This window comes from Aulonocara sp. 'chitande type north' Nkhata Bay, linkage group LG1, assembly GCF_057382095.1.
Source record: "Aulonocara sp. 'chitande type north' Nkhata Bay isolate Kocher_YH1m ecotype deep benthic linkage group LG1, A_spYH_male_GT1.1, whole genome shotgun sequence".
In the NCBI taxonomy this organism is placed as follows: domain Eukaryota; kingdom Metazoa; phylum Chordata; class Actinopteri; order Cichliformes; family Cichlidae; genus Aulonocara; species Aulonocara sp. 'chitande type north' Nkhata Bay.
This window is the reverse complement of record NC_141344.1, coordinates 40,004,960-40,023,165: the sequence shown is the minus strand read 5'-3', so window position 1 is coordinate 40,023,165 and position 18,206 is coordinate 40,004,960. Positions and strand designations below refer to the sequence as shown.

The 18,206-nt window shown below is 39.7% G+C and overlaps 1 protein-coding gene across 3 annotated transcripts; it reads left to right on the top strand.

The window, feature by feature from the left end:
• The first annotated feature begins 6,655 nt into the window (after positions 1–6,655).
• LOC147339556 (serine/threonine-protein kinase pim-2-like) lies at positions 6,656–9,701 on the top strand. 3 transcript variants are annotated; one of them, XM_086299890.1, is made up of 4 exons: positions 6,656–6,898; positions 8,690–8,870; positions 8,957–9,127; positions 9,217–9,701. In XM_086299890.1, exons 1-4 carry the CDS (start codon positions 6,863–6,865, stop codon positions 9,306–9,308), a joined length of 480 nt encoding a protein of 159 aa, XP_086156016.1. In that variant the 5' UTR covers positions 6,656–6,862; the 3' UTR covers positions 9,309–9,701. The 3 variants fall into 3 exon arrangements, with proteins under 3 accessions (XP_086156016.1, XP_086156023.1, XP_086156008.1); XM_086299897.1 differs by lacking the exon at positions 6,656–6,898 and adding an exon at positions 7,523–7,728; XM_086299882.1 differs by lacking the exon at positions 6,656–6,898 and having other exon boundaries at positions 8,626–8,870.
• The last annotated feature ends 8,505 nt before the right edge of the window (positions 9,702–18,206 follow it).

The following is an 18,206-nucleotide window of genomic DNA, read 5'->3' as shown; positions in this document are numbered from 1 at the left end:
GTGAACGCAGTAACCGGGTCATTGCAGCAGATTTCAATGCAAGACACCCTACGAGACCACCCATCTCCCATGCTACAGTCAGCAAACTGCTCGCTAAGTTTTGTGAAACTGCTTCAGTGTTTATTTTGCGAAGCAGCAGGCGCACCTCGCAAACGGAGGGCGCCCTTACTCCCAGCAAATGGGCGATAGAAAACCGATCGGTGCCTGTACCATTCCCAATATGCGCCGGCTGATGTCGGGGCAGCATGAGTACGAGCAATTTTTTTTTTTTTTTTTTTTTCGCCGATGCCCGTGATGCCGCCCCCCACCACGATGCCGCCCCGGGCAACCGTTGTGCGCTCTGCTGAGAAGGTGATTGGCTGCAAACTCCCATCTCTGCAGGACCTGTACACCTCCAGGACACTGGGGCGTGCAGCTCAGATCACAGCTGACCCTTCTCACCCTGGACACAGTCTGTTTCTGTTAAGAAAAAAATATACCATCTCAAAAGAAACACAACTCAAACATGCACACAACAAGACAACACAGCCTGTTCCCCTACAGCACAGCAGATTTCAACATAAGCCACAGCACTATAACCCAGCTCAGTGTCTTCATCAGCAGAAATATCTTATTTTAATAGTTTTTAAATAGAGTGTTTGACAGCTTCGCGTGTCATTTTTCTACAATGCCAATCCGATTACTCATATCATGTGAGGATGAAGACAGCACTGCTTGATAAGATTGTCAAGGTGTGCTGTGTTTTGGTGAATATGTGCCCCAGTGTGGTTGTCAAACCAGGGCCAAATGTAACTTGCTCTTGTTGAATATTCATAAAACTGCTGTGTTGCATGTACAGTTCATTGTAAACAATTGTACTTTGTGTGGCATGAGTGTAAGGTAATAAAGGGTAATAAGAGAGATGTAGAGCGGGCGGAGGACTTGGCTGGAGCAGGAAAAGGCAAAAAGGAAACGCGAGTGCGCTTCCCCGCTACCCGCGCAGGGCCGTGGCGGTGAGTTCGTGGGGGGTTCGAACTGGCGGAGTTCTGTAGCAGGGTGCTCCGCCACATGTCATGCGCCAAACGGCCGGCCGAGTGAATGCTTAAAAAAAAAGCACATTTATCATTTCTTCTTCAGACACCTTTTTTTCCCCATTGTTTTTACAAACTACACATTAAGCTTCTTCTGCAATAACACACTAATTACACATGCAAACCTACCTATTTCTTTCTTCATTGGAAACAATTACACTTTATGGAAAGTGCTTTCAATAAAACACAAAACAAAAGTACCTTTTCTTTTACATTTTTTATTCAACATCTCTTCACATGTACTTAGCAAGAGTCACTACACAGCGTTAAAAAATCCTACTTAGTGTAGTGAGGAAGGCCAAAAGCAAAGAGAGCGTATGAAGGAAGTGGTGAAAGGCAAAGGCATGAGTGTAAGCCTCATTGGGATTTTCGGCTAATAAAAGGTAATGAGAGAGATGTAGAGCAGGCGGAGTACGGTGGCCCCTAGAGACAAAGCACGTACAAACTCCAAAACACTTACAAAATCCAAAACACGTGCAAAATCCAAAACACTTACAAAATAAAAAACACATGCAAAAGACAAAACACGTAGAAAATATAAAAAACATGCAAAATCCAAAACACGTACAAAATACAAAACACGTGCAAACTCCAAAGCACTTACAAAATCCAAAACACGTGCAAACTCCAAAACACTTACAAAATAAAAAACACATGCAAAAGACAAAACACGTACAAAATACAAAACACATGCAAAAGACAAAACACGTACAAAATACAAAACACGTACAAAATACAAAACACGTACAAAATACAAAACACGTACAATATACAAAACACGTGCAAAATACAAAACACGTGCAAACTCCAAAACACTTACAAAATACAAAACACATGCAAAATACAAAACACGTACAAAATACAAAACACGTACAAAATAGTGATGGGATTTCCGGCTCTTTTTAGAGATCCGGCTCTTTCGGTTCGGCTCACTAAAAAGAGCCGGCTCTTTCGGCTCCGAACCGGCTCTTCAGGTTGTTTTGTTGCTTTAATTAATTTATTATTAACAATAATATAAAATTATGCACAAAAAGAATTACTAACGTAAAACAAAGTGGTTTTATTTATATACCGGTATGTTTATATATAAATATATGCGGTGGCCCCTAGAGACAAAACACGTACAAACTCCGAAAAACATTTCTAGCATGAACTGAACTTCCAAAGCAGAGCTACTAGATCACTTAAATTACACAATTGAAAGCATGTGTGTATTGTTTGTGTATTTATACACAGGCACTCATATATATTCAAATAATTTAAAAAAAAGTTCATTTACCTGTTACTACCACACACCAAATCCGGTTGCTGGTACTTGCTGGCTTGTGTAGCCACAAGATACCAAAAGCTCCACACTGCGCCCAGCATCCTGGAGCACTTCTGTTGTCTTTTGTACGTGTTTTGAGTTTTTATGTGCTTCTGAGTTTTTACATGCTTTGGAGTTTGTACGTGTTTTGGAGTTTGCACATGCATCAGAGTTCGTACGTGATTTGAAGTTTGTATGTGCTTTGTCTGTAGGGGCCACCGTAAATATACTTTTATTTATTCACTCCACATAAAATGTAATAAATAAATCATATAATACAAAAATCAACTATTCACATTTCAACTTTTAACTATTTAAATTTTCAGCTTTTTCCTTTTACAAATTTAAAGTGAAAACAACACAAAACACTGCAAACCACAACCCAATTAAATATAAATTAAAATATCAAAACAAAAAGAACATGCATATTCTCTGTCATATGGGCCTGGATGAATAAACTTTCTGAATCCTTTATCATCTGCAACCGAAAATAGTTGTGGATGATTACTATACCTTTCTAATGTCACGTTTTTGTCCCTGGCTCTCTTTGTCTCTCTCTCTCTCTCTCCATCTGGCTCTGTTCCTGCTACTGAGTGTAACTACCGCCCCTCCCCCCTCTGCCCAGCGTAAAGCACAAGGCTCACGTGCAGGCGAGAGAGAGGGTGAGAGAAAGAAAAAGAAAAAAAAAACCCACGTGACGGCTCGCGATAAGGAGCCGGCTCGCGTCGTTCACGTCAAAGAGTCGGCTCTAAGAGCCATTTCGTTCGCGAACGACCCATCACTAGTACAAAATACAAAACACGTACAAAATACAAAACGCGTGCAAAATCCAAAACACGTACAAAATACAAAACACGTGCAAACTCCAAAACACATGCAAAATACAAAACGCATGCAAAATACAAAACACGTGCAAAATACAAAACACATGCAAAATACAAAACACGTACAAAATACAAAACACATGCAAAATACAAAACACGTGCAAAATCCAAAACACGTGCAAACCCCAAAACACGCGCAAACCCCAAAACACGCGCAAACTCCAAAACACAACGGAAGTGCTCCAGGACGCTAGGGGCAGTGTTGAGCTTTTGTTACCTAGTAACTACACAAGCCAGGAAGTACCAATGACCGGATTTGGGGTCTGCAGCCTTAAAGGCCGCATTTTAAGGCTGATTATGTCACAGCGACACGACAAAGACTGTCCCAATTCAAAGGCTGCTCGAAATGCGGCCCTCAAATGTGTCCTTAATTTCCCTGAATTTTAAGGATGGGTCTGTGTAGCCTTCATGGCCCAACATATCCCAGACTTCATAGCGCGGCGGTGGTTTGGATAATTTTGCCGAAAAAAAACGGCGGAAGCGGAGCGGACGAAGAGTAAACTTCCAGAAGTAAGTACTGAATATTATGTCACTTATTTATGCGCAAATGTTTTTATAATGAAGAACATTAAAACATTACTGTTGGCAACATGTCGGGAAAGTTATGTGACATTAGCGACGTTTGTACTAACTTGGTTTTAAAGCCTTCACTTCAAAATATTCGCCGTTCAATAGCTGACTTTAATCTTACAGAGAATGTGATGATTTTATGCGTAATTAAAGTCAGTCATGTCAGTCAGCTGACGGTTCACTCGTTAAGCTGAAAGAAAGATGCTTTAATCACAGCAGTCACACATGTGTCCACTGTACCATCTGGGAACTCTTCTTGTGTAGCACTCGTAATAACACAAACACTAAATCCTCCTTCTCTGGTGCTGTTTTGTAGCAGTGTGTACACCTGAGACTGTCACCTGTCTGTCTGTCCTGCACTCTCTCTGTTTCTTTCTCTCTGATTGTGGAATAAAAGTATGAACGTGTGTTTATAAGTTACACTTGTGTCTGAATCCTGCAGCTTATCGCACATTTCATTTCCATGTGTGACAACTGCAAGTGTCCAGAGTGAGGACAGACTGAGGGACCCACTGCTGCACATCATCTGTGAGGCTTTGCACCCCTGATGATCCACCAGGACAAACTCAGCAGTGTGTGAGGAAGAGGAGGAGGAAGAGCCAGCAGCAGCTGACAGATGGAGAGAATAGACAGACTGTTCCCTGTTTGTGAAGGACTGCTAGGAAAGTTTAACATAACTGTCTGTGCTGAATCAGTCTTATTAGGTAATGTTCAAATAATGTTATCATCCCAGTGTTTTCAGTGTGAGAGAAAGTACTCAGGGCCTTCAAGTTACACACTATGAAAGGCAGCAACAAGTTCAATGTTCAGAAACCTAAAGTATGTATCAGCAGCAGAATGGAGCTAAAAATAAATGTTTGTTTCAGTTCTATGAAGCTTTGAGTATTTTGGATCAGTAGCACTGCTGTGTTTGTTGCATCATATTGCTGTAATTGTTTATATGCTTTATATATTCTGAGCTAAGTTGATCTATAGTGTTACATCATATTCTATAAGGATGTTATGTGTTTGTAGACTTTCTGCCCAGTTTGACCCATTTAGCAGAAGTCAGCCTGTTTAAGGCTCTGATATCTATTCTGTATGACTTAAAGCAGTTATGACATGGTCTGATTTTCTCACCCAATAAAGGAATATTTCATGTATCAGTCTACTCTTCATTCTATCAGACACAGTTACCACAGCTCGCACATTTTCTTTTTACACATATATGTAAGCATTGAGCCAAATTTAGTAATGCCAGCATATTAAACGAACAATATTTGTCTTTTCTATATGATACATCTATATACACACTGTCAAACATACTTGTCTTTGAGTGAAGATTTAAGGAGATAGGAAATATAAATAATTGTAACTTGAATCTTATGGCGTTATTTTTGTGCCACTATTCTGAGCGCAAGTAAAAAGAATTTGAGCATAGTGGCACTAAAATAACGCCATAGAATCTTTACTGAAGCTCAGTATTTGACACAGAGTTCGAACTCACTGCTGTGATAACTAATAATGATTAAGATAATAACTATCATATTGGCCATATTATATTTACATTACCAAAGTAAGATGACTTTAGTCTCATGAACAACATGAGCTAATTGTTATTTACTAGCTAATCTTAAAATGACTGTTCAGTACAAAAATGAAGCCCAACAATCATGTTTTACAGTCGTGTGGTCTCAGCCTCAGATACTTATCACATCACACAAAGCTCATGTAGAAACAAATGAACAAAATATGTTCTACTCCGTTTCTGTCAAACAAAGCTGTATGAAACGTTTCCCGCTTTTAGTATAACGGTTGATAGGCAACCTGGGCAGCGCGAGGGAGGCTAGACCGTCCCATTTCACAAGCCTACAAGCCTGTTTTTGTTTTCTTTACAACAACTCGGTGTACATACCGTGCTTTATATGTGTGTAATCCCTTTGTTCTGGTGTGCTCAAATGTATACTCGCAAAAAACTTCTTGCAATCTACAACTTTGCTAACGGAAAGTAAACGCTAAACGGTAGCCAGGTGACCCAGCGCAACGATTTCCGTTTCAATGGGCTGCCTTCAAAATAAAAGCACGAACGGAAACGGCAAATTTCAAGATACTGTAGTAATTCCACTAAAGCATATTATTAATGTTTTGCTTTTATTCCACTTGTTTTGTAGTGTATTGCATTTATAAAATGAGGTTGCTGTTGTAAAATGTGTGACTTTGGGATATCCTTTAAGTGTGTGAGCTCTCATAAAAAGAAAAAAGAAATTTGTGGGATTAAAATATAATTACATTTTATCATAAGAATCAAGAATCGCACTAACTGTGACATAAAAAATGTGGCATTTTACCCAGCTAACTATTTTAATTGGAATTATGTTTTGTAAAATATATTTTTTGTTTTTATTTTTTGTTTTTGAAGGCTCTGATAGGATAAATTTCTTAGACAACCAAGAAATTGAGGCACTAGTAGCTAACACTGTATTTTAAGCGAAAGCATAATTCTGGCAACCACTACCAATCAGCAATCAGAAAACAAAAATAAAAATAATGATGAGGAAAATGCAAATAGTTCGTCCAATCTGGGAATCACATCAGCTTTAAGTAAATCATGCTAGCTCACTGCATGTGACAATCCCACCACCTCCTAACAAGATTATGTTGCTGTCATTAGAAGGACCACATTGTGTGATTATTTCATCAAGTGTCTGAATAAAATTTGACCAACTAATTTAGTTTGTGTGGCTATTTCTGTGTGTATAGATTAATAAAATGATTAGGTTCCATTCAGTAATCCAAATCAAGTGAGTAAACTTTGGAAATAAATCAGGAGAGGATACATACACATAATTCGGTAGTAGAACGACTTTTAGCAGCTATATCTTGAAGTAATCATTTTCTGTATGGCTTTATCATCTCACATAACTGTGGAGGACATTAGGCCCCTCTTTTAACAAAAGAAACTGTTTATTGGGCTTGATTGCTATTTAAAAGTCGGTGCTATAGTTCGGATATTTTTTCTTTTCTTGTTGCATTACACAGTTTTACTAAAGTAAATGACTCATTGTCTTGATACATGCTCAATCATCCAGGTAAGTACACTGAAAAAAAGGGATTGGCCAGCTCTTGGATTTACGTAAGCATCTTGCGTGTATTTAACACAATTGCCTCATGCTTTAAAGTTAAGTGTAACTACATAGTGTAGAAACTACATGATATGCAGAGAGGCTAGATTAAATTGTTTATATCATGTTCAAGTGAAGTAAGTCAATAATATGTCAATGTTAAATCCCACGACACTGCACGGGTTTCAGACTCGCGCTCTTTAGATCGTGGTTTCAGGAAGGCATCCATCTCAGTCAAGTCGAGCAGCCACCTCTACTGTTTTTTACCAAAAAAAGTAAGTTGGGTGGTTGTTACATTAAAAAAGTCTAACTTGTAATTTGAACACAATAATTTCATGTTTCTATGAACGTAATTAAATCATGAAGAATCTGTACGAAATTCAACAACTTAATTTGTTCTTGTTGAGATGAGCTGATACAATCTAGTGAGAGTGGTTAGTTGCTGAACTCATGAAATTCACAAGATCGCACAAGATTTCAAACTGCAGGAGTTATAAGAGGCACTACACACGCACCACGTGCATGCTATTGCTATTGCTATTTATTGTGTATTATTACAAAACAAAACAATTCTGCATCAAATACAGGAAATCATAGCTTTCCTACATTTCCTAGATTGTTGGCATGGTGGTTAGTGCTGTTGCAAATGGTTGTTTGTTTCTATGTGATAGACTGGTCAGCTGTCCAGGGTGTACCGTGCCTTGTAACCTATCACTTCAGGGTTATTTCCCAGCCCTCCTGCAACCAGGATAAAGATAGAAGGATGGTAGTTGTTGAAGACCCATTCAATTTTTATGGTAACCAGGATCTAGACTTTGTTGAACATTATGTAATATGAAGACAGCATGTAGTATTTAAGTGACCAAGTAGTATTGGGGTAAAAGTTATTGAATACTGTTGAAATAAAATGACAAAATTGTGAAGGATTAAAATATTCCAAGAGCTCAACTTACTTCATCTGAACATGTTTCAATCGCATTTTATGAACACAAAATGCACAGGTTTATTGAATATGAAAAAGTTGTGTTGATTTAACTCAGTTGTTTAAGTTTCTGGTTTGTAAAAATGCTGCAGCTTCAGTGGTGTGGAACTGGTTTAGCTTTCGTCCGTCAGATACACAACAAAGCACAATTTTTGGTAGCGCATGCTAGCAGGCCGTCGTTATTACCATGTTGTATGGAAAATACGGCACACTTAAAATCAACCCTTTGAATTTTCTGAAACTCGACAGAGCCCCTTATAATCCCGTGCGCCTTATGTATGAACTCTGGTTGTGTTTACTGACCTCGAAACGGTTTTATGTGCACGGCGACTTTGCTAAGCTACAAAGCCGCACCGCTCGATGGATTGTCGGAGCATTACGGCTATCGTAGGCAGGCGCCTCGCGGAGTGATACGTACTGCACCTCAACATGATATTACCGTATTGTGTGTGTATAACCTCTTTTTAAGTTTTGTGGATATTATACATGGTTATGCTGAGGATATGTCGGCCAGTTTCCACTGGAAATGCCTTTTGGTTAAACTGTCAGCGAGGAATTTGCACTGTTACATTTTTATATAACTTTAATGGACATAAAAAAACAGCTGCTTGTTTAAGTGAAAATACATTGATGGGGTTTTTTGCACTAATAAAGTTGTGGAGTTGTAAAGTATTTTGTCTAGTGTCAGTTATATCGTCAGTTATATCGTTATCGCAACTTTTCAAATGTATATCGTGATGAATATTTTTGGTCATATCGCCCTGCTCTATTTCCAGGTCATTCTGAAGCAGCTGGTTGATGCTGCGAAGCACCTGGAGGATAAACACATCTTTCACCGGGACATCAAGAGTGAGAACATTCTGATTGAGACCGGCTCAGATGTACCGCGTGTTCGTATCATCGACTTTGGACTCAGCTGCTTTTTTAAGGAGCGGTCGCAGTACCGCCTCTTCTATGGTAACATATTCTGCTCTTGCTCTTCACAGATGTCACAGTTTTCGCCTTTTGTTTTAGAAGAAATTGCAATTGTGTCTGTTTATTAGGTACAGAAATTTACTCCCCTCCCGAGTGGTACGGGCGCAGTTGCTACAGGTGTGGACCCACCACGGTATGGCAAATGGGAGTGGTTCTGTACGAAGCGCTTCATGCGGGGGACTTTGACACCACGAGCTTCCTCAAAAAGCGCCTGAAATTCAAAAGACATCTGTCCAAAAGTAAGAAAACGTCACACTTCAAGACTGACTGATGGCTTGGACCACTGGAACTATCATCTTCATGTTTTTTCTCTTTCCTTTCTTTCCAGACTGCCGGGATTTCTTGGACGCGTGTTTAACCAAAGTCCCGGAGACGCGGCCGACGCTGGAGGACCTACAGCATCACACTTGGCTGAGATAAGCCTATCACACACACACAAACACACACAATTCAGACGTTATCATTTATGTGTGATGTATGAATTACCTTTCTTTTTTTCAGGAAATAATTTTTTTAATTGGCCCACTTTAAATTTCAGTGTTTTGGAATTCCTGTAACCCCCCCAGCCATCCCAGGAAAGGGGATCTCTCTTTGAATGGGCTTTCCCGAGGTTTCTTCCCGTCAATCTGGCCCCCCCAGGGGAGTTTTTCCTCGTCTTCATAGAGAGCTTGGGCTGGCTCAGGAGCTCCATCAAAACTGTCTTTATTTAATTACTCAAATGTAATCATATACTTTAAAGTAATCAAATAAAAAACAGTAAAAATCTGAAGACTTGAAGTAAACTTCCATTAAAATAAAACTTGTTTAATTCATCTTTGCTGAGGATACTGTGTTATTACTATTTCAAGGATACCAGTACCAGTATCCGGTGCCATTATGGCACCGGATACTGGTACCCATCCCTACCCATCACTAGGGAACAGAACAAACCAGACATCAATTACAACAAAAATGACACTGACCCAGCCAGCATGACTCGTCTGCCTTCAGAAATGTTTAGCAATATTACAAACTGGGTGATATGCCTTAAAGTAGCTTGTCATGTGTTCAGCATTGTCACAGGCTACATTTTAATTAAAACCACAATCTAGTAATGTTCTGTCTTTAACCTTCCTAATTTGTTTTTTGTCCTAACCTAACACTAAACTGCCAGTGAAAACAAAAGTTACATAAATAAAGAAAATTACGGTCTCACACAGGAGTCAAACCCTAGTTTCTAAATGATGTCAGTAATAGGAAATTCTATCTTTAAAAAAAACCAAATTGTTACACCACTTTGTCAGCCTCGCTGGCGTCAAGAATCATTAGTATGATGCTAAAGCTTTAGTAGAAGTTGCACATCAGTTGGTGTCCCCGCCCCTTATCCCCCTTAAAATCCTAACTTGAAGATGCAGAATTTGCTTCCTAGTAATATGGATGTCATTCATGAAGGTAATGCCCAAGCAAATAGCAATTTTATTATGATCTGTGCTGCAGTTGTAAGACCGGGCACTCGAATCTTTCCTAAAACCCTCTCCCCACTCCCTACTGACATTGTCGTGATGTTACTGCTTTCTCACTGCAGTCATGCAATTTATTCTATAAAAAGCTCTTACGGTGTGTTCACACCGAACGTGATAGACGCGAACAGAGCGTCAGGTTTACATGTAAAGTCAATGGAAAAGCGCGATGACCCGCGATTGCGGCTCCCGCGAAAATTCGGAAGCAGATTTGTGTCGCCAAAACGCCAAAACGCCTGAAACGCGCGTCAGTCTAGCGCGTTTGGAGCGTTTGACTCGCGAATAAAACCACGCGCGTGAGTTTTTGTGTTGCATTTTGTGCATACGCGCGTTACGCGTCTACCTGGAGTTGGAAAAATCTGAACTCCAGCGTCAAATCGTGCCGCGACAACCAATCAGGAGCCTGGTGACGTGGCTGTGACCTAGGTCAAAGGGGCAGATCCAGCCAAACCCCTTCATTCTTCAATGGAAGGAAGGCTAATCAACGCCGTAGCAAACAACCTGGAGCTGTACGACACCAGCTGCTTTCTGGACCGAGACAGGAATATAAAGGACCGAGCTTGGAGGAAGATATGTGAAGGGCAACCTGGTTCATTCATTTCTCTTAAGTTTTCTCTTAAGTTTTCGCTGACCCGGGGAAGCCGCACAAAAGCTAGCAAGCCACCGCTATTTTCCCACTGACGTACAAATACCGTTCTGCTTTCATGCATGTTGTCATATAGGAATATATTTTCTTTATTAATAAGCAGCACACAGTGGTCCCGCTGTCACTGCTTCGCTTTTCCGCTGATTTTCTTTTTCTTTTCTTTTTTTTGCACCGTACAGCATTGCATTCTGCAGCCTGATTGACAAATCTGCTCCGTGTCGTGTCTCCTGCGCTTGCCAAATTTATCATGTTTGGTTTTGATAACCATCACGTCCAATAGAAAAAACAGCACAATAACACCCATAACTATGAGCCTCATTCGGAAATAGACACCTGCACCGCGAGGGGAAAGGGCGCACGAAAGTGGCGGGCAGATGAAGACAAAACGCGGCATAATAATACTTTTACGTTTTGCAATCTACAAAGGTTTGCACTTTGAGAATCAATTGTGAGAACTGTGACCAATGTTCATGTGTGTGGGGAAAACAGTGTATAAAGTGCGTGGCCAGGGGCTAGTTATTCTGAGAACCCCTGCTGCAATAAAGGAGGGACCACTGTATATACTTTCTCTGATTATATTCAACCTGTTAGCATTTAATACTGTATTGATAGAGCCAACTGGTTCTGCAGCAGAGCATCCCCTGTTGCTTCTCCTGGCTCCCCAGTCCCTGAGCTCCTGCTGCTGCACCCACAGGTATGTACAGCAAGCACTGATACCTTTTTAGTCGGTGGGATTGCCTTGTGATCACCTTTACTAAATATCTACAACCAATCTGATTATATCCTGTTTTTGTTTTTTTTCACTGTTGAAATTAAAATCTAGTAGCAGCCTTCTCATTTCTTTGTGTTTTGTGCTGTTTTACAGGCCCACAGAGGAGGACGGCTCCGAGGCAGATGAGGGACGGGTCCCAGGACGGTCCATCGGCGGTGGAGCTGGCCATCCTGGAGTCCCTGAAGAGACCACACCAGTCTCCAATGGAGCATTTCCTCCTCAGCCTTGTTCCTGCTCTGGAGAGCAGCTGGTCCTTTTTATTCCTGTCTCTCTGTAAATACTTATATTTTATATATTTATGTTTAATGTTTTTCTGTTTGAGAATTTTAATATTATTTCAAATAAATTTTTATAATGACTAATGTCTCAGTTCTACTACACAGCAAATGTTGGCACACGACTTGACACATGTAGAAGTTATTTCATATTATACTAATGACAAAATATACTAATACAGTGGGATGCAAAAGTTTGGGCAACCTTGTTAATAGACATTATTTTCCTGTATAAATCGTTGGTTGTTACAATAAAAAATGTCAGTTAAATATCATACAGGAGACACACACAGTGATATTTGAGAAGTGAAAAGAAGTTTACTGGATTTACAGAAAGTGTGCAATAATTGTTTAAACAAAATCAAGCAGGTGCATAAATTTGGGCACCACAAAAAAGAAATGCAATAAATATTTAGTGTATATCAATGTGTGTGTCTCCTATATGATATATGGGGTGCCTTTGTCTGGACGTGCTTCCCATCCAGAGCTGCACAGCACAGAGGGAAGTTCCAGCGCTCCTGGAATCCCTCTGTGATGGACCGCCAGTCTCCAGGTGAAGGCACAGCCATGAAGTCGTCCACTAGAAAGTCCCAGATGGCCGTCGCTATTTTCGACGTCGCAAACATTTTCTTAAAACCCTACCTCTGTCTGGAACTTTATACCATATTTTCTCTCGTTTTGGTGGCTTTAATTTTACTTTAAATTGTAATTACAATGTTGAGAAACTCCCTGTAAAGCTTTCATCCTTCCATAAGCAGGTCCTCTTAGCATGGACCCTCATTTATAAACACAACTTCTCACCTCACAAATACCTCATCTGGAACAACAGAGAGATTTTATAGAAAAATAAATCACTTTTCCTGGAAACTTGGCTCCAAAATGGGATCCTATTGGTGGCTCAGCTGGTTAGTAAAGAGGGACAACTACTTACTTACAACGACTTTATTGCACTATATAATTTTCCAATCAGTGTTCAGGAATTCTCAATGGTGCTTGGTGCCATACCCTCAGGGACTTTAATGTTATATAAAAACACTGACAGCTCGATCTCTACCTCAGTCACTCTCCCTGATCCAGCTGAGTCACCAATAGGAAAAATCTGCTTTTCACAGGAACTTGGTAACAGCAATAAGAGAATACGTAGTTTATTCCAAGAAGATATCGTCTCTCTCCCATATATAATATCTTATTGGAACCGATATGTTCCAGATATCAAGTGGAAGATAGTCTGGATGGTCCCCCATAAATATTTGATTGTAAATAAGGTGAAAGAAGTCTCTTTTAAAATTCGACATAAATGTTATCCAGCCAGTCACTACATGGCCAAATTTAAAAGGGACATAAATACTAATTGTACTTTCTGTGGGGATCATCCAGAAACTGTGACACATCTTTTTTGGTACTGTTCTTTTACACAGAGATTCTGGAAGGAATTTAGCAGCTTTGTTATTGTCCATATTTTAAGGGAGTTTTCTTTACGATGGGAAAATGTTTTATTCTGTTTCTTTAAGTTCCCCAAGAAGTATGAGAAATGTTTTTTTATGATAAATTTCTTAATACTTTTAGCTAAATTTTTGATCCATAAATGTAAGTTTACTAACAAAACACCATATTTCTGTCATTATTTTAAGGATGTGCACATGCACATACAATCAATATCAGACTGCACCAACAAAAAGGCTCAAAACAATATATGTATGTGAATTTTTGCGTGTATTCTTATAATTGTTACCTTTTTCTTTTACCCTTGGCTTTTATATTTATTTACGTATTTAAATATGATTTTTTTTTAAAGTAATGTTGCGAGATGGACAGTTAAATAAAGGTTTCATTGAATAAAAAAAAGATTTAAAGATGACTGGTGGCGGAAGCAGAGCACAGACTGTCTGTGAGAATCTATCGCCATCGTGTGGTGCAGAGATATATTGCCATTGAATTTAGACAACGAAAGCTTGGCTCACAGAGCAGCTGCAACAAAAAACATTAAATAGCAACATGATATATTATATTATATTATATTATATTATATTATATTATATTATATTATATTATATTATATTATATTATATTATATTATATTATAGTGCAAACAGTGCAGGCTTCAGCTCTGGGGAAGAAGCTGTTCCTCAGTTTGGGTGGATTCCGTCACTCACAGCGTTGTTAGCCCTCTTGTGCGTGCAGACTGCAACCCCCCCACTGTGCTTTGCCCTGATATCTGCAGTGTGAGGTTGGATCGCTCATTTTCATCCTCACACTGATGCCACTTATTTCGGTCTTTGTTTGACATAAAAGGGCATATTTGTCACTTTATTGCAACTATATTTGCACTCTTGAGCTCCTTCATTCACTGACTGATCATAAAGTTATTACTTGCGTTATGTATTCATCCTTTTGAACATAATTAATGAAGCCACATGTAATCACTAAAATTTGTATTTTGGGTACAATAAGAGAGTTTCGGATGTAACGCTGTTTTGTTTTGTTTAAATTTCACCAACTTGCTGATGCCCACGGTTGTGAGTGCGGCTTCTTGCTGTACATGAGTGGATGGTTGTAAATCACATCACAGATGCCAAAAACCTCTCAAACCAAGCCCTCTTGCCGGTGATGCTGTGCGCAACCTCGTGACAACCACATCACTGATACTAACTCCTGAGCTGACCGTATGTTAACATGCGCCACAAATAAGGGTCATATTTGGATTTAAAACAGTCACCGAGAAGCTTCCACTGAATGCTGCTTTCCCCTGCATGACACTGAAATCATTAACACATACTAACCCTCCATACCCTGTAGGAAACTCACTTCCTTGGAATAACATTTCAACAGGGAAAGAGTTGAGAGCAAATGTCCTTCTCTTGAACCTTCTGTCAGTCAGACAAGTGTAGCTTGAGCTTTTGTTTGCACAGGACAGGATTAACAATGGCGACATAAACGAGCTAAGGAAGCATAGAAACTGCAGAAAGGGCGTATGGCTCCTGTGTCAGTGAATCCAAACTACCTCTATGTTTGAACAATCCAGTTACACAGCTCAAGAAAATATTACTCTGACAGAAGGAAAAGGCAGTATGTGTCTCAGTAGTACTAAAAAGCTATTATATCAAAACGTAAAGGGAAAACAGTTTGATGAGCTGTATAGTGAACTGAAACTGAAACAAAACGAAGCCTATCATTAGGAATACTGACTTTTTACAGCTTCAGTTCTTTTTTCACTCAGTAGGTGGCAGCAAACTACAAACAATGGTTGCATTTTACACTCATCCGTTTTCATTAGAGGCAGAAGCCAGAAGCACATCCAGGTTTAGGTCTGCTGCTTGGTGCTACACAGAAACAGGCTGAACAGACTGAAACTCACATGAATTTGGACGAATCGAAGTAAGAATGTCACTTCTGCTCAATTGAATTGATTATCATGACCCTCACTAAGAGCCACTTAATAAGTTAGGAGTAATGTGCCAAAGTAGTATAAATATTTGAACTTTTGGCAAATCCAGCAGGTTAATGAAGTGATTTCACATCATGTGTTCAAACGGCTTGTCAGTTTTTAATATATCCCATGTGTGCATACTTAAGCTTTAAAAAAATACAGTCCAATGACCTGATAGATGTTTGCTGAACATTGTGGTTTACATCAGCACTTAAACTAAAACATAAAGAACCTGTTTTGTGCGGGCTGTTCGATACCATGAAGCAAGACCTCTGAACATCTCAGTTTTTACACACACACACACACACACACACACACACACACACACACACACACACACACACACACAACAGGAGTTATAAGGTTAATGGGCATCCAGTCAGTTAGCTAGTAAGTACTTTGGGTTTAATATTGACTCCAAATCTCCCGAACACTATGTCGATTTGAGAATGCAAGACCGAAACAGCGAGACCAAGACCGAGACCAAAGTCAGTCGAGACCAAGACCACGTAAAAGTGGTCTCGAGACCAAGACCAGTCTCGAGACATCCAACTCTAGATAATATCTCTTGGGTGGTATGGGAACTCCTTGGTGTTCCCCTGGACAAGCTGGAGGAGGCAGCTAGGGCAGGGGTGGGCATTCTCAGTCCACGAGGGCCGGTGTCCCTGCAGGTTTTAGATCTCACCTTGGGTCAACACACCTGAATCACATGATTAGTTCGTTACCAGGCCTCTGAAGAACTTCAGGACAGGTTGAGGAGCTAATTTAGCCGTTTAAATCAGCTGTGTTGGTTCGAGGACACATCTAAAACCTGCAGGGACACCGGCCCTCGAAGCCTGGAGTTGCCCACCCCTGAGCTAGGGAGAGGGAGGTCTGGGCTTTTCTGCTTAGGTTGCTACCCGGCCCCAGAGAATCTGAAGAAAATGGATGGATGTATAGATGTTCCAGGTGTGTCGCCATGTGGGGAAAAATGCTTCAACACATGGTTGGGTTGGTAGTGTACCGGGGGCTTCTATTTAGGACTACGCTTCCTCCTCACCATCACTCAGCAATCATGTTTTCCCAACTGCTCGGGAAAATCCGATGGAAGAGAACTGACGGGGCCTCCGGAGCTACAAACAAGCTACATTTATAACAAGTATAGTTATTAGTAAAGTAGGCCAAGGGGTAACTAAACATCTGAGCAGGAAAGAGTAGGAGAGACAGGTGAAGAGCTAATGCTAAGCTAGCGAATCCCTAAAGACACAGTGACTGAACACTGTAAATATAATTAGTGGGTGATTCAACAGAGTGTGCTTTGGATAAAGCGCAGGAAGATTACACTATGAAATAAGACGTTATCTATAAGTTTTTAATTAAATTGGCTACACAGATAAGCAATGCAAAAATACCACTGTAAGATAGAACAGGAAGTGATACTCCAGACTGAGACAACACCAAGAAGTATTTTGAAATGACCTTGAGCAAGATACTGAACTCTGAGTCGCTATTGATAAATTTGTGCAAATGTGTGTCTGGTACTTAAGTATAAGAAAGAGCATTTACATGAATGTTTGTGCGACTGGCTAATAAGAATTTTGAGTGCTCAATTAGAGCACAAAAACACTGTATAAGTGCCAGTCTACTTGCCGTTTTTCTGCACCACCTTTAGTTTCCAAACCTACTACTGCACCCATTTGTGCTTAAAGGTTGAGAGGTTTTCAAAATTCAAACAAAATGTAACTGTACTATGAAGCTGTCTCCTCCTCAAATAATAATTATATAAATAGAAAAAGTTGGGACAAGCACAAAAACCTGGAATCCTGTTAACAAACAAGCAGAAAAACCAACGTCACTGGGGTAAAACGTGTTTGAAGATCAAATATGTACACAAAACTGACATTGGGTGATGCAAAATGGAGGGAAGAGGAAGCAATTTCTGTTTGGTATTATTGTCTATAGATAATAATATGCTTCAGAATATCATAACCATGAGAGCATGCTTATTTAATTATCTGCTTTGTGTGCTGAAGACCTTAAATTCTTTCAACCTATCTGCTCAGCCCCCGGCTTACTTTTCTACCTCCACTAGTTTCACAGAACAATCATGGAGACTAGTAAACACCAACATAGATATAGTACATCAAACTGTTCATCAAACTCAGATGTTCATGTGGTGTCTTAAAGAAATGCAGCAGCGTTTAAAGATTTCTCTCTGTTTGTTGTTTGACAGGCTCAAATGTGCCCATACCTGTGCAAAGGAACAAGTTGTTCTAGAAAAAGTAAGTAAATAAGCTCGGATGTTTTCGAATTTTGTTTACTTCATTATAATAGAAAATCATGTTCCTATACATTTATTTTACCAATTAAAGCTTTGTCAGGATAACTTTAGTGGAAACATTTGGTTTAAAACAAAAAACAATGAAATGTCATATATTTTAATTGATCAGGGTCAGAAGCATGTAGCTGGGATGAGTGAAAGGCATATAAACCAGAACACCAGACGAACACATCTCCTCAATTTACAGCCTGTGTTTGTGATTTTTTTGTGCAGATACTACATATGTGTAACATCTTCTTTCTGTTTCCACAGACAACCAAGAGATGGGAGAGATTGATGCAGCTTGAATTTTATGCTTTTCAAATTTGCCTGAAATAGCTTTGTTTAAAATGAGAAATGAAAATGTATCATTGTCTATACTTTTCACCTGTCCGTTGAC